Genomic DNA, 16,463 nt, shown 5'->3' on the forward strand with positions numbered 1-16,463 from the left:
TGACAGTGGTTGAGGGCATTTGGGAGCCATCACAAGCACGAGGAGCAAAGTTGTTAAGAGAGAAGAGTAGTCACATGCACAAGACAGCCAAGTGTTTATCCCAAACTGAGGAAGAGTGAGCGTGCGTGGGCCAGCCTCCCATGACAAAAGAGACACCTTGCGAGACGCCACAATACGGCATGCTCCCTGTTTCAGCTACGAACATGCTGCCAACTTTAAAACTACCCACAAACATTCTTGGGTACAGCCAGGGCGTCATCCGTGAATAATCAAAGGCCGTGAATTAAAAAAAACGCAAATTGTAAAGGCATGCTGTATACTTATTCATATTAGTATTATTCTCAATATAACAAAAACAGCCAAAACTAGAATGATAATTACCATGTTTATAGTAGTCATGAATATCCTAAGCAAGTTATATTTGGATAATGAGCTAATTACTTATGGTAATGAGCCATAAAATTTAGTTTATTGATCAGGTTTTGTCACATGTTATGTCAAAAATATGAAGTTTGGGAAAACTTCAGAACATTTAGTTGATAACCTGCTTACCTAACTAAAAGAAAATTTAGTCATGACTTTTGAAAAGGATCTCACCTCTCGTACAGACCCAGCCAATGCCTGTTTCTTTAGCTTTTTGAACAGCCAAGTCCATGCAGAAATTACCAACAACAGGTCCAAGACCATTGTTGCCATTAACGAGGGCTGTAGACACACTCTCCTTTGTGATGGAGGGAAGAGCATCTCCATCACACACCTTCTGTTTCACGTCATTAACATACATCTCTAAAATGTAACAATAGGATTTTGAGAATAAAAAATCCAGTAAAAATTTATGTATGCTCATTTTTATATCATAATTTATTAAAAATTCTAAGTAAATGAAGATAACACCTCAATCTAATATACTGTACTTGTCAATGTAAGGGAGAAGAAATTTTCAATTCAAAACTAGTCAAAATTAGATGGTTCATGTAGGAAACTAAATGTAAGTACTTATTTAATTTATTTGTAGTAATAACAAAATAATAATCATCTAACAGGAAAGAATGTCTGCTACCAGGATAATAAAATTCCATTACCTAGCCTGTTGAGCCCATGGCTATAGTGACCACGGGTGTCAGCAGCGACCAGTACATCAGCAAGGGCAGTAGCTTGGGGTTTAGGGGTTCCTACAGCCAGCATACAGTCCACCATGTAGCGGTGCACTTCATCTACAACATACTAATAAAACCAAATAAATAGATGTCTAGCATAAAAATCTCGTGTGAAGGACCATTAAAAATAGATCTTGGATAGTAAGCTGTGCCATTACCCATTTTTCTTTGGGTGACAAGCAAAGAATCTTACTTCAGCTTTTAACATCTACTGTACTGTAATATATTTTGTCTTTCATTATTTTAGCTTGACTGGAGGTTAGTGCCCCAAGTTTTAATAGTTTCTCATTTGTGAATTTGTATTTAAGTAATATAGTCCAGATCACATGAAGATTCACCACCCCAACTTTTTCACCTGAAGATTAACCACCCAAATACTATCAGGGAGGAATTAGGTTAGGTTAGTTTAGGTTGTTATATAAAATTAGATTAGGTTAGATTTAGGTAGGTCAGGTTAGGTTGCTGTTATAAAGTCGAGTTAGTTAGGTTACATGGTTAAGCTAAGTTATGTTAGGTTAATTTTCAGGTACAATATGCTGGGGATTGAATCTTCAGGTGATCCCATTACTTTCCTCCCTTCTGGGTTAATACAAAGCAGCTAGTAAAAACTTTTATCAAATTTGTAAAAAAATAAATCTGAATTGTAACACTGTTTTTAGTATGTTAAATGATATTACTGCAAATAAACTACAAGGTGTCCTCACCTAATGTCGGGGTTACGTTCCTCAAAACGGGACGTTATGCGAAACAATGTAAAGCGGATCAATTTTCCCCATAAGAAATAGATACAATACGGGAGTTACGTTCCTGAGCCTCCCTTTGCCCCATGAAAAAAGTTACATAAACAGAAAATCACTGCCATTTCAATAGAGAATAGTATAGAGAACTACAGTACGAAGTTTGCATTGGTACTCACCGATGGGCGGAGGTGGTAGAGCGAGTGTGTGGTGGGTAGTGGAGCAAAGGAGGAGGATGGCGGGAGCGGAGGAGGAGGGTGGGAGCGGAGGAGGGTGGTGAGTCACTGAGACTCTGCGGCTGCCTCCTCCTCCTCCTGCTCTGACTGGGGTTCCTCCGCCGCTGCTTGTTCCTCCTCCATTGTTGTTTGCTCGTCCTTCATCGTTGCTTGCTCCTCCTCGGCTGCCGGCTGTTGTAAAGCTGCTGCTTCTGCCATCCCGCGACAAAAAAATTAATCCATTGTTGACTGTTTGGTGCTACTCATCTTCTTCTCCTTATAGATCTCGGTGTAGCAACCAAGACTGTCCTCAATGCTGCGTTGAACCTTTGAGCTACGTTCTCTGTTTGGGTCGTCATCAAGAAGCATCTGCATTGCTTGCTGGAACATGTTCAACGATTCTGCCAACCTCTTTGAAGTTAGCGTTCGTTGAGGTTCTTCTTCTTCGTCGTCGTCGTCGTCTTCAACGGGACTGTGTTCTGTTAGTTGTTGCAGATCTTCGTTGGTGAGCTCTTCTGTATGGGATTCCAGGACGTCCTCAATATCCTCTGATTCCAGCTCATCAAAGCCTGCCTGTCTAGCCAAGCCGAGGATATCCCTATTCACAGCTGGGACTAAGTCCGTGAATCCCGTAAAACTGTTGACGCACTCGGGCCACAGTTTACGCCACACACAATTCAGGCAACTTTCTGAAACCTCTTCCCATGCCTTGCCAATGTTGTCAATTGCATTTAGAATGCTGAAGCCGGGCCAATATTCTCAGATCGTTGATTTATTTTCTCCGTCTGTAACCTTGAGCAGCTGAGCCATGGTATGGCGTGAATAATTAATCAGGGGTAGAAATTCATATACGCCCGGTCACCCGAGGCGACCAAAATATCATAAGGGCGATAAGATTTTACTATTTTGCTGGTCTGGGATCACCGGTTGGGCGAGTGGGCCGATGACAGTGGTAAGACACACTCAATGTGTATAAGAGCTTCATATAGAGAATACACTATTAATGCTAGTTACAGTGATCTCTCGGTTAACGAGCGCCTCGGTTAACGAATTACCTTCCATGAGATTCTTAACTTCGGTTAACGAGCATTCCCTCGATTAACGAATTCCTTACGAGCACCCCTCAACATGTTTTCGCTTGCACACTAGCTGTCATATTAGTCCGCCAATACAGTAATCGGTTCTAGGGCATAAATTCCTTACTATTTTAGTGAATATCAAGAAGTTTGTACTATTCAATAATTTTAAAAGTCTTATATTAAATATTTTAGTCATTTTAACAATTATTTAACATAATTTAAGTACAGGGAAACTAGTTTTTAGCGCGCCAAACAGCCTGTCGACACACCATACAGGAGTCAGTCTCTGTCTTTTCAGTGGAGGTAACATCTTGCTTCAGACTCTCTTCAACATAAATGCATTTTTTCTGTGTTTCCAGTCAAATTATTGGTCATTTTGAAATTTATTTTACATATTGATGATGTATAGTGCAGTGTTGATTTAAAGAAAATAATTTTGAATTACACCAAGTTAACAAAAATTTTATGGGTGAAATGGTGCATGGGGTGACTTCTCTTCCACCCCAATGCCTTCTCTTCTCTCTTCTCCTCCACCCCTATTCTAATTCCCATCATCATCATCCAGGAGCCTTCTACATGCACACCTCAAAGTAAGTGTACTTTACTGCATTTATTTTTCGTTTGTATGTAATTTTCGGTGAGCTGGAACCAATTACCCAAAAACCCATTGAAACAATGGTTTCGGTTAATGAATTTTTCGGTTAACGAGCAACCTTCTGGAACGAATTGTGCTCGTTAACCGAGGGACCACTGTATCTTAATTGTATCACCGGTATTGCAAGCGGAAGGGATACCCATTTTCTGTATACAGTCTCTCCTCGACTTACGACAACCCTGACATACGACGGCCATGGTCGTAAAAAATATTTTTCACATTACGTATTTTCGAGTCCCAACGTTAGTGATCACTCTGTGTACTGACAAAATTTTCGTTTGTAATTCCCTTTTAAATGGCTGGCAAACGTAAAAGTGAGAGTTCTCGTGGTGCTGAGAAGAAAAAGACACCCATTTTCGAATTTCTATGTATTATTTTCGCCTTTTCGACTTACGACCTGGTCATCGGAACGGAACCCCGTCGTAAGTCAAGGAGAGACTGTATAACACTTTATATAAAATGAAAATAAAATATATACACTCAATGATATAATGTAGTGTGATAAAACTGGACAAATGAGTTGGTGCAATGCCACCTAGAACACCAGGCCGGTTCAGGGATTGTATGACGTCACACACAAATACCACCGCTATTCATGTCGGTGTATGGAAACCGTGCATTGTAATGAATAAACACAGTCTAATTATGTAGATATACAATTATTATTGAGGAATTCATTTCGATACATAATATATAAAAGCAATGACAGCAAAATTTAATACCTGAATGTATAATAGGCAAGAATAAAAACAATTGACAAGTGGTGAAAACTGCCTTTCCATCAACAATCATACCATTTATAAGAAAAAAACAATTTCAAGTACATATTCAGATTATCACCGGTACAAACAAGATATCAAAAAATAATAACGCGTACGAAATTTGACAACCAATTCACACATACATTCAAAATCAAATAGTAATTGACAAATGTATTATATAGAACAAAGTGAATTATAAAGATATAGTATTAGAATTTGGTCATGGTTAAAAGCTTTCGTACATTCTTATTTTTTACTCTAACGTTATCATTATTTATTTTGCGTAAATTATATATTATTATTATCCAATTTTATTTTGCGTAAATTATATATTATTATTATCCAATTGGGAAGCACTGGTGGAACTACACCAGGTTTCAGTCGAAGTCGATCCAATTTGTATGTTAGAGTTTGTCCAGTGTGTTCATCGAAATAACTTGATGACTGTTAATAATAATCAGAGGATTTAAAGTGCAGTTCACAAACCTAAGCACAGCAAGTTCATTTGTTAGTTATACAAGACTGCAAGGCGTGATATGCTGACATCACTGATTTCAAGTCTAAACAAAAGATTTATTGACATGGCCAGTACGATTCTCCAGAATGCATGGATTCTGAATTTCAAATTGTAGCCTGCAGAGTACTGTACAGTGGGAATGAAGATTTCGGGAATAGTGCTGTGCAAGCGTTGGCCCATGCTCTTGAGAAAACACTGAAGGAGGCAGAGGTGAATCCTACTTTGGTAGAGGATGAATGGACTGTGCTCAAAAGTTACATTTACAAGAGTAAGACATCACTTGTTTCAAGACTGTCTTGGCAACAAATCAACCAATCAGACGGAGAAAGGTGTGCCCCATTTCTCCATCTGGTTGACCTACTGCTTTCTATTCCAGCTAGTTCGGCTGATGCTGAACGTGGTTTTAGCCAGGTCAAACTCATTAAGACAGACTGGTGCAGTCGTCTCACTGATGCCCACCTGAAGGATCTCATGGTGGTTCAGTTGCAAACAGAGTGTGTTGGCAACTTCAATCCGGACAAAGCCATTGCCAGATTCCAAACAACTGGGGCCCGCCGTGTGGATGGCTACACTCACAGTGTTGGCTGCAGCACAGTGGAAGATTTGGACGACAACAATGAGTTGAACGAGGAGCATGTACAGGAAATGCTTGTTCAAATGCAATGAAAAATCTGTGCTCCACTCAATTATTTTAGTTAATATGTGATTATTCCAGTGTTGGTTTATGATTTCTACTACAGGCATCCCCCGCGTTACGGAAGGGTTCCGTTCCCGGAAAATTGACCATATCGCAAAATTCCGTAACGCGAAACCTATATTCCCATTGACTTCCAATATAAAACTGGAGATGCGTTCCTAAGGAATTTTTTCGGCCCCAAAAAAGTAATTCAAGCACTTTTATTAATGAAAATAAACATTTATAAACACATACAATACAGTACATTAAATAATTTATGATATACCGTCTTAAAACACCAATTTAGGGGTTAATATTGCATTAAACAGCTATGTGTATGTTATTTGAGTGCCCCATCATAGGAGTCGGTTTTCTCTCACTTCAGTACTCCTGAGTCGTCCTTTTTCTCTTAATCTTAAGAGTGCACCAGGGACTATTATTTTTAGTAGTGACACAGAATTTGATATTGCAACTGGGGTTGCAATTGTTGAAGCAACTTAGGTATGTCTGATTACAGTTGGAATATTCAAGATCCATTGTGAGTGATGTTTAAAGCTTCAACTGTCTTTATGGTTGGTAAAACTTGTCAAGTCTGTCAGTCTGAATGGCATGTGTGAGGCCTTGTGTTTGTACAACCGCTAAATATATAAATACTGTATATAATGATATGGTAATTATCAGAAACACACATGGGCATGACGAGGTTTATTACAAAGTGATGAAAAGGATACTGTATAGTGGGTAGTCCACAAAACATGTGCTAGCCATGTCTCTTTATTTGAGTGCCCCATCATAGGAGTCCATTTTCTCTCACTTCAAGGCCGCCTGAGTCGTCCGTTTTCTCTTAATCTTAAGAGTGGGACTATTATTTTTTAGTGGTGACACAGAATTTGATATTGCAACTGGGGTTGCAATTGTTGAGGCAACTTAGGTATGTCTGATTACAGTTGGAATATTCAAGATCCATTGTGAGTGATGTTTAAAGCTTCAACTGCCTTTATGGTTGGTAAAACTTGTCAAGTCTGTCAGTCTGAATGGCATGTGTGAGGCCTTGTGTTTGTTAAAATTTACCCCAATTTCCGTAAGGGCGGATTTACGGGCCGTAACGCGAAATTATTGGTCATAATTTACAAATTCCGTAAGAGCGAAATTCCGTAACCCGGGCTTCCGTAACGAGGGGGATGCCTGCACTAAATAAATGTCACACAGTAAATATGTGCTCCATGCAATTAATTTAGTTAATATGTGATTATTCCAGTGTTCACACTGTAAATCCGCGCTTCATGTAAATAATTTTGTTAATATGTGATTATTCCAGTGTTGGTTCATGATTTAACATGGTTTCTACTAGTAAATAAATATCACACAGTAAATAGAACTTTGTAAAAACCCATTAAGTGCCAATGTTTAATGTTTCTTGACAAATTGTTTAAGGGCTAGTAAAAATTGATAAGGACTAGTAAATTTTCAAATCTACTAGTCCTGCTGGCGACTATGAAAAAAAATGGTGAATTTCTACCCCTGAATAATAATTCTTGAATGCGGCGATGACGCCTTGGTCCATAGGCTGCATCAGTGCTTTTGTGTTGGGAGGCAGGAATACAACTTTTACACTGTCAAGCAAGTCATCGAGATTGGGAGGATAAGCTGGAGCATTGTCAAGGATCAGAAGAATTTTGAAGTTAAGGTTCTCCTAGACACAGTATTCCTTCAGTGCGGGGACGGCGTACACGTTTAACTACTGGCTAAATATGGCACCGGTTATCCATGCCTTCTTGTTTGCCTTGTAAATGAAGGTGAACCTTAAAGTAACTTTTCAGGGCCCGTGGGTTGGCAGCACGAAAAATCAGCATAGGCTTCAGCTTGAAGTCACCGGCAGCGTTCGCGCCAAGCAGCAGCATCAAGCGATCTTTTGCTGCATTAAAACCTGGCGCTCTTTTCTCCTCCTTGGAGATATAGGTCCTCTCAGGCATCCTCTTCCAAAAGAAACCAGTCTCATCCACACTGAAGACTTGCTTTGGTGAGTAGCCTCCTTGCTGGATAATCCGTTTGGATTCTGCCGGGAATGTCTCGGCAGCAACCGTATCTGAATTGGCAGCTTCACAGGTCATCTTAATATTGTGAAAGTTATAACGACGCTTAAATCGTTGAAACCATCCTTGGCTGGCCATAAAGGTCTCTTCCTTCGATCCTTCACCCTCTTCTGCCTTTAAGTCGTCAAACAAGGATCTGGCCTTATGCTGGATAACCATAAGGCTCACAGGGGCATTGCATTGATTCTGGTCCTCCATCCACATTGCCAGCATCTTTTCCACCTTCTCTATCACAGTGCTTCTAGTACGAGTCATCTTAGTAGCACTCAGAGAAGAACCACTTCCAACACTAACCTTAATCTTGTCAGCGTTGGTCAGGATAGTACGCGCTGTTGTGGGGGGTTAGACCAAGCACAGCGGCTATATCCACAGCACGTTCCCCATTTTCAAAACGGGTTAATACATCCATTTTCGTAGCAAGAGTAATGGTCTTACGTTGCCTCTTCACTACAATAGCATCAGTAGTCCTTGATGGGGCTTGGAAGCCATTTCGAATGGTTAGAGTACAGTTTTAGAGCAAAAATGCTTAAGCACACATGAATGATGTGAAGTAGTAACAGAAACTGGCTTGGCGTCGCTTGGGGACGCTGTGACGTTCCGCGAGTGAGGGCAGCGCGATGAGCCGAGAGAGCGTAGCGGGCCAGATGAGAGCGGGTGATGCGCCATAGAAAAGTTCTCAGTGATGACGCAAAACGACATAGTATCGGATCACCAGGAAGTTAAAAAAATTTTTGGTCTCTAAAGTTCAGCGACGTAGTACCGAAATGACGTTAAGCGGGACGACGTTAAGCGAGGACTTACTGTACTGTAGATACTTATTCAATAAAATCATCTTTTGATAAAAGGATAGAAATTTATTCATTAAAATCACCATATAAAGTTTACATTGGTTTAGCTTGTAAAGAGATAGTGCAATCCAGGTACAGTATAACATTACAATGTACAGTAATGGTAAAAAAAGTCAACACTGAAAGCTGTCATTAATTTAATTTAGGGTTCCATTGTTTAGTACAGTATTGGTAATTATTGATGGCTGACCCGCCAAAGATTTTTTATAGAAAACGAATTTAAAAATGCCGCAACTTCACTGTGTTTTATAGTGGACACCATCATACAGTAGTTTGTGTAAATGTGTTAAAAACTGGTTATTTCTAAGGTAAACCTAACCTGCTGCCATCTGGCATCACAAAAATTGTGACCAAGTCCAAGGTTGCTGATCTGACTTTCTGCCTCATTTACACACAATGGCAGGGTCTCAATTGTTTCTCTTACTTTGACAACACAACATACATACAGTACAAGGTATATCGTTTCTCACTCTTGATTTTTCTTTTCATATTTATTTATGGCTATACTGTACAGTACAGTATTATTATTATTATTGTTATTATTATTATTATTATTATTATAGAATTTTTATTTCTACAGTATTATAATTTATATTTTTTATTAATTATTATTATTATTACAGTTTCGCCCCCCAGGCCCTGATGTGGGTCAATAACCTGTGCCCTGGTGGGCTAATCCTGGAGAAAAAAAACACACTTTGCTGATAAGAAAAACAAGCAGTTGAAGCATTCTTAGAAGACCTCACTAACCTAACCAAAGAAACCTACTTAACCTTAACTAACTTTCTAGCTGTGAGGCTCCTTACTCCTGGTGTACTTTTACGTTTATTGTGGACGTGAGAGCAGCCACCCAGACTGAACGGCTAATAATCATACACTGAGCATAGGCATCGATCGGGGTGCCAGCGACAGAGTGTTTTGAAATAAGTCAATATGATTATCTGTTTACATCCGGGATAGGTGCGGCATTACTGCCGCATCACCCCCGAGAAAGACAAAGTAGTAAGCGCCTTGGCACCTCATTATCTACTAAACGAAGCATTTGCTCAAGAAATGATTATCATATCAGAACTCACTGATGAAAATTTGGCCAGAAAATAAATATCAAAACAAATAACACGTTGGCGGGGTAGTCGTCAATATTAGGTAATTATTGGTTTTTGTGGCGTTCGACTTTTATACACCAAAACCTTCTTTCCTGGTGTATTTTCTTCAAATATGACCTTCATTTCCTTGGGAAATTAGTGATTTTCAAGGAAATGACAATTTTACAAGTCAAAGACATTTACCTGTAGAATTAACCAGCCAAAGAAACCTACCAACCTTACCTAACTTCCTAGCCCCCTCGCCATGGTGTAATTTTATGTTTCTAGAGGACATGAGAGTACACTCGGACGTGGCGACTTGGCAGATTTTTGGAGGAGTATTTATCGTAAATAATTCAACTTTTAACATTACAGTACAGTGTAGTATCTTCCGTTATTTAATGGGAGAAATGACAAGTCACTTGGTCGGTCTGGCTGGGCGTTTATTCTCTGTTCTTGGTTACAACGTGCCTAACACATTTCGTGTTTACACAAGCCTAAACACTTTCTGACTTTGGTAAGAAGTAACATAATATATAATATATATGTTCAATAAAGGCAGCATATAAACATACATATATATAACACTATTCTCCCTTTCAAAAGAGAGCATGGCTGCTACAAATCCTAAATAAACAAAACTTACAGAATTACATATGGCAGGGAAGAAGAGAATAGAACACAACAAATATAACTTCCTAACTAAACAGTTTTGAAAGGCCTGTTCACAATTCAGATAATTAGAGGTCTAATTTAATTACAGGTCTCCTAACTCTGTTTGATCTTCTCAAACAGACTATTCCCTCCATCAAGTTTTACAGGGGTTTCACTTGCACTCTGTGCATTATCAGTGACAGACATATCATCACTACAATCAGTTGACACAGTGAGTGGATGCTGGGAAACATGATCTTTGACATCATGATGATGATCATCATCTGAAACTGTGTCAAGTTTATCATCATGTCCTGGTGCTACATTCATCTCGTCATGTGCCTGAATGATGTGATCCACATGAACATATCTCAAAGAGTTACCACATTTCACTAAATATGTCCTAGATCCACATACCTTGTCAATGACACCAGTTATCCACTTTGCATGTACAGTACCATAACCTTTAGCCATATTCCTAACTCTCACCCTATCATTTACCTTGAACACTCTTTCACTGGAACTCTTATCATGATACATCTTTTGTTGAGCTTGTTTCCTCTCTACAACTTCAAACAGACTTGGCTTAACTAAACTTAATCTTGTTCTCAACTGTCTCTTCACCATTAACTCTGCAGGAGTACATCCTGTCACACTATGTGGCGTGGTTCTGTATCTGAGTAAGAAATTTGCTAGTCTGTGTTTCATTGATTTTCCTACAGTTCCTTGAATTACCTGCTTGGAAAGTGCTTCCTTTACAATTCTAACTGATCTCTCACCTGCACCATTAGAGGCAGGATGATAGGGTGGGGTCAGTACATGCTTTACACCGTTGAATCTCATGAAGTTTTTAAACTCTGATGATTGGAATGGAGGACCATTGTCAGAAACTACCTCTTCTGGTATTCCATGTTCGGCAAATATTAATCTTAATTCATCAATGGTGCTACCAGCATTAGTACTGTACATGTGCTTAACATAAATCCACTTCCAATGACTATCAATTAATACAAGAAATTTGTCTGCTCCCTTATCACAGAAGTCAATGTGTACTCTTTGGAAGGGATGGGTAGGCCATTTCCAGGTTTTCAAAGGTGTGCTGGGTGGCATACTCCTAACGTTCTGACAAACAGAGCACTCACGTACCATCATTTCTATTTCAACATCCAGTTTAGGCCACCACACAAAACCTCTGGCCCGTGCTTTCATAACACATATACCTGGATGTTCAAAATGCAGTTCATTCAAAATTTGCCCTCTAAAACACTGTGGAATTAACACTCTCATACCCCACAACATACATCCCTGTTCTACTGACAATTGACATCTCCTTAAATGATACGGTTGAAAGTCTAAGGATGGACAAATCTCCGGCCATCCATTTAGTGTATACTCCAGGACTCTTCCTAATACAACATCTTTCCTAGTTTCATGAGCAATCATTCCGGAGGTGACTGGAAAATCTTCTGCTATCATGGTTACAGCATAAACCTTAGGCTCTACTCCATCATTTGATCCACTACATGGCAACCTTGACAAAGCATCTGCTTTGGAATGATCATCTGAACGTCTGTACTGTATCTCATAGTCATATGCCGACAATATCAAAGCCCATCTCTGCATTCTTGCTGCAGCAAGTGTAGGAACAGGTGATTTAGGACCCAAAATTGCCAAGAGAGGCTTGTGATCAGTTATTAAAACAAAATTCCTCCCATATAGATACTGGTGAAATTTCTTTACTCCAAATATGATAGACAAAGCCTTTTTCTCTATTTGTGCATAATTTTTCTCGCTTTGGGTAAGAGTTCTCGAGGCATATGCAATGGGTCTTTCTTCACCGTTATCCATTATGTGACTTATGACTGCACCTAATCCATAGCCCGATGCATCACAAGCAAGCTTTAGTGTTCTACTGGTATCATAGTGGACCAAAACATCAGTGCTAGACAGAGCAGCTTTACAATCTTCAAATGACTCCTGAGTTACACTGTTCCATTTCCATGGTATCCCTTTCTTTAATAGTTCATGCAGAGGGGCTAAAACTGATGAAAGTCCACTCAAGAACCTTGAATAATACTGTATCATACCTAGGAAAGCTTTCAATTCACTGACATTTTTTGGAGCAGGTAAATTTACTATGGCTCCTACTTTATCTTCTACAGGTCTCAGCCCTTCTGCATTCACTTTGTAGCCAAGATAAGTTACTTCTTAAGCTAGGAATGAACATTTGCTCTTGTTGAGCCTGACATTGTGTGCCAACAATCTTTCGAATACTGTGGCTAGGGGTTTGACATGATTTTGGATGTCACTGTCAACAATAAGGACATCATCCTGAAAACATAACACATTGGGAAGACCCACAAGAATTTTGTCCATGATGCACTGAAATAACTTTGGTGCACTTTTAACACCATAAGGCAACCTTTTGAACTTATATAATCCTTTATGAGTGTTGATGGTAAGGTACTGTTGACTTTCAGCATCAACAGAGACCTGAGCATATGCTTGGGACAAGTCTAACTTAGTGAAAATGGTTCCACCTGTTAGTGCAGCAAACAAATCTTGAGATGTGGGTAAGGGATATTGCTCATCCTCAACAGCTTGATTAATGGTAACTTTATAATCACCACATAGTCTAACAGATTTATCAGCTTTAGGTACAATTACTATTGGAGCAGCCCAATTGCTCTTGGCGATTTTCACAATAATTCCCTCACTCACAAGTCTGTCTAATTCCTTCTCAACCTCACCTTTCAATGCATAAGAAACAGGTCTGGACTTAGCATATATGGGTATAACATCTTTGTCAATGGTGATATGAGCTTCATAACCCTTTATACCATCCTGTCCCTTTACAAATAAAATCTTGTATTTTTCAAGCAATTTCTCAAGACCTGGAATACTGTTACACTTTCTAACACTAAATATCTCCTTCCAGTCCATCTCAAGTTCACACAACCAGTTCTTACCTAACAAAGTTGGTCTATTCACATAACTAGCTATAATTAATGGCAACTTTAAATTCTGATTTTTGTACTTTACCTCACACTCTAATTTACCTTCTGTGTTCAAAATCTCTCCAGTATAAGTTCTCAACTTGACACCTGAGTCTTCTAAAGGCACATGCACAAATAGTTTCTCATACATATCTTTACTCATTATGGAGAAAATCAGCTTCAGTATCCATTTCCATGGTTACAGGTGTGTCATTAATACACAAGTCCACATTATACCTATGTTTAATTTTCTTTTCACGACTGGTGTAAATAGTAAACACATGGGCACTCTCATCATTATCAGATCCAAAATTACTAATACTCTCATGAATACTGTTTTTCATTTCCTTCTCTCCACCTTCAATGGCATATACTCTACCTTTATCACTTCTACAAGCAGGAGCAATATGTCCAATAAGTTGACAATTGTAACATTTTGAATTCTTGAACTTACACTGAAAGCTTTCATGTTTCCCTCGGCACCTCTTACATTTTAAATCAGCATGTGTTCCTTGTTTTGTGGTATACTTATTCCTTTTAGCTACAGTTACTTTACACATTGAGCCACTACTGCTAACGGTTTCACTACCAGAATTGGGAACAAATTCTCTGGTGTTTTTCTCGGCCAATTCCATGCTTGTAGCTATCTGACATGCACTTTCAAAAGTTAAGTTAGTGGTGTTCATTAACTTATTCTGTATTTTTCATAATTCAGGCCTATTACAAACCTGTCTCTTAGAGCTCGGTTCAGGAACTGTCCAAAGTTACAGTGAATGGATAACTTCTTCAAAGCTACTATATAATTACTTACTGATTCATCTTTACCTCTATCTCTGGTGCCAAATCTGTAACTTTCAGCGATCTCAAGTGGAGCAGGATCAAAATGTTGCTTCAGAATCTTGATAATCTGAATCAGTGAGGAGTCTTTGGGTTTGTCTGGAGTAAGCAGATTGACCAGAGTAGAATAAACATTAGCTCCTACCTCTGTCAAAAAGATTGCTTTCCTTTTCTCTTCAAGGACTTTTTTCTTCTCAGCATCACCACCGTTGTCCATTAATTCATTTGCCAGAAAGAAGAAGTCCATTCTCTCACAATATGATGTGAAATCTTCCTTGTCTGCATCATACTTCCCCACTCATCTGATGTATCCACTGATGCCAGCCATGGTTGCTCTCTTCACTTAATTTCTCCAGGTTCAGAGTAGCCTTCCCTTCCGGTCTGACTAATTACCCAAATGTAGCCGCAATTAAGTCAAATAATGGTCCTACATGAATAAATCGGACTGCCAATCACTTCTCGACTAGTATTTGGTGTCACAAAGTCAAAAAAAAATTGGAAAACTTAATTTAATCCGAGTTAATAGATCGCGTGCATGTACCGAGGGAGCGAGTAATTACCCAAATGTAGCCACAATGAAGTCAAATGATGGTCATACAAGCCTAAATCGGGCTGTGAATCACTTCTCGATTATTATTTGGTGTCATAAAGTCACAAAAAATTGGTAAACTTAATTTAATCTGAGTTGTGTTAGGTTAGGTTAGGTTAGGTACATGCACTCGATCTATTAGCTCAAGATTAAATTAAGTTTACCAACTTTTTGTGACTTCGTGACACCAAATACTAGTCGAGAAGTGATTGGCAGTCCGATTAATTCATGTAGGACCATCATTTGACTTCACTGCGGCTACATTTGGGTAATTACTCGCTCCCTCGGAACATGCACGCGATCTATTAACTCAAATTAAATTAAGTTTACCAATTTTTTGTGACTTCGTGACACCAAATACTAGTCGAGAAGTGATTGGCAGTCCGATTTATTCATGTAGGACCATCATTTGACTTCATTGCGGCTACATTTGGGTACATTTGGGTAATTAGTCGGACCCAGGTAAGGTAGGTCTCTTTGGTTGGTTTGGTCAGTTTCTATTTCGTTCTAGTAAATGTCGCCTCTAATATAATGATAAGTTTCCATGCACAACAGCTACATAAATGCTAAATACCTCCATTCACGGTCGAATATAGCTCTTGCGTTGTTCGCCGGTAATGGACGATTAACCAATTAGAGGACACTCACGGTAAAATAGCATTAATAGGAACTTAGCCAGTCATGGCAAAATATCCACAGCCTTTAAATAAACTTTTTAATACATTTGCCATAAATAAAGTGTCCACTATAAAACACGGTGAAAGTGCGGCTGTGAAGTAAATAATTACCATTAAATGTAATGTATTCCCAATAAAATCAATCAATCAACACAAAAGTAGAACCTCACCTTCGTATTCAAACCTTCAGGTGGAGTGAACTTGGTCTTCTCTTCAGCATAGCTAACCATGTTTGAACACAGCCTTTGGGGGGTGACAACAGTAGGGTAGACTCGTGCACACCTTGATGAGCCACACAAGTAACTGGTTCTCAGGTAGTAAGAACGTGTTAGTAACTGTGACTGTCGGGATACCTGGCTTGGATTAAACTGTCTAATCGATGTAGGAAGGAACAACCCAACCTGAATCCCTCCCACCCTACCTACACCATACATCGACATTTTCTCTTAAATTATAAAGGTTAACAGAGACAAGTCTAATGTGGTTCTCAAACGGCTGGGAACTTCTCAAGTTACAATGAGACAAGGTAATATTATTAATTAGCCTTCTGGCACCAGTATTATCATTTGAAAGTTGTACTATATTTTACTAATGGTAGGTGCCAATGTGACGTTTACGAACGACTCTCTCAAGTCACTTCAGTGGAACAGAAGCACACAAGTGCGACAAATAACCACTTATTATTGATTGAGGGAGACAACTTGTTCACACACACATCCTCAGATCTCGTGACACACTACAGTAACTGAGTAAACCAGATGAGGTTAGGTATAAAAATATAAAAAGCTGGCAACTCTGGTCCGTCTGTCAGTCATTGGACAACGTTTCTTTATTTTTGTACTACTGTATCTATATGACTTTTCGGATTGGAGGTAAGTTTACAATAT

General features: G+C 39.0%; 1 protein-coding gene across 2 annotated transcripts in view; it reads right to left on the minus strand.

The window, feature by feature from the left end:
* Positions 1-16,409, minus strand: part of LOC121857693 (uncharacterized oxidoreductase YjmC-like) — a 38,940-nt gene extending 22,531 nt beyond the window's left edge. Inside the window, exons 1-3 of one of the 2 annotated variants that reach the window (XM_042353773.1) lie at positions 15,747-16,409; positions 1,083-1,224; positions 598-786 (exon numbers count right to left, since the gene is read on the minus strand). In XM_042353773.1, the coding sequence (XP_042209707.1) occupies positions 598-786; positions 1,083-1,224; positions 15,747-16,016 (601 nt within the window). In that variant the 5' untranslated portion in view covers positions 16,017-16,409. The remainder of the gene's footprint in view (positions 1-597; positions 787-1,082; positions 1,225-15,746) is intronic. The other variant, XM_042353772.1, reaches the window with a different exon arrangement.
* Between the last annotated feature and the right edge of the window lie 54 nt (positions 16,410-16,463).

The sequence above is a fragment of the Homarus americanus genome, unplaced genomic scaffold (assembly GCF_018991925.1).
Source record: "Homarus americanus isolate GMGI-L3 unplaced genomic scaffold, GMGI_Hamer_2.0 scaffold16712, whole genome shotgun sequence".
In the NCBI taxonomy this organism is placed as follows: domain Eukaryota; kingdom Metazoa; phylum Arthropoda; class Malacostraca; order Decapoda; family Nephropidae; genus Homarus; species Homarus americanus.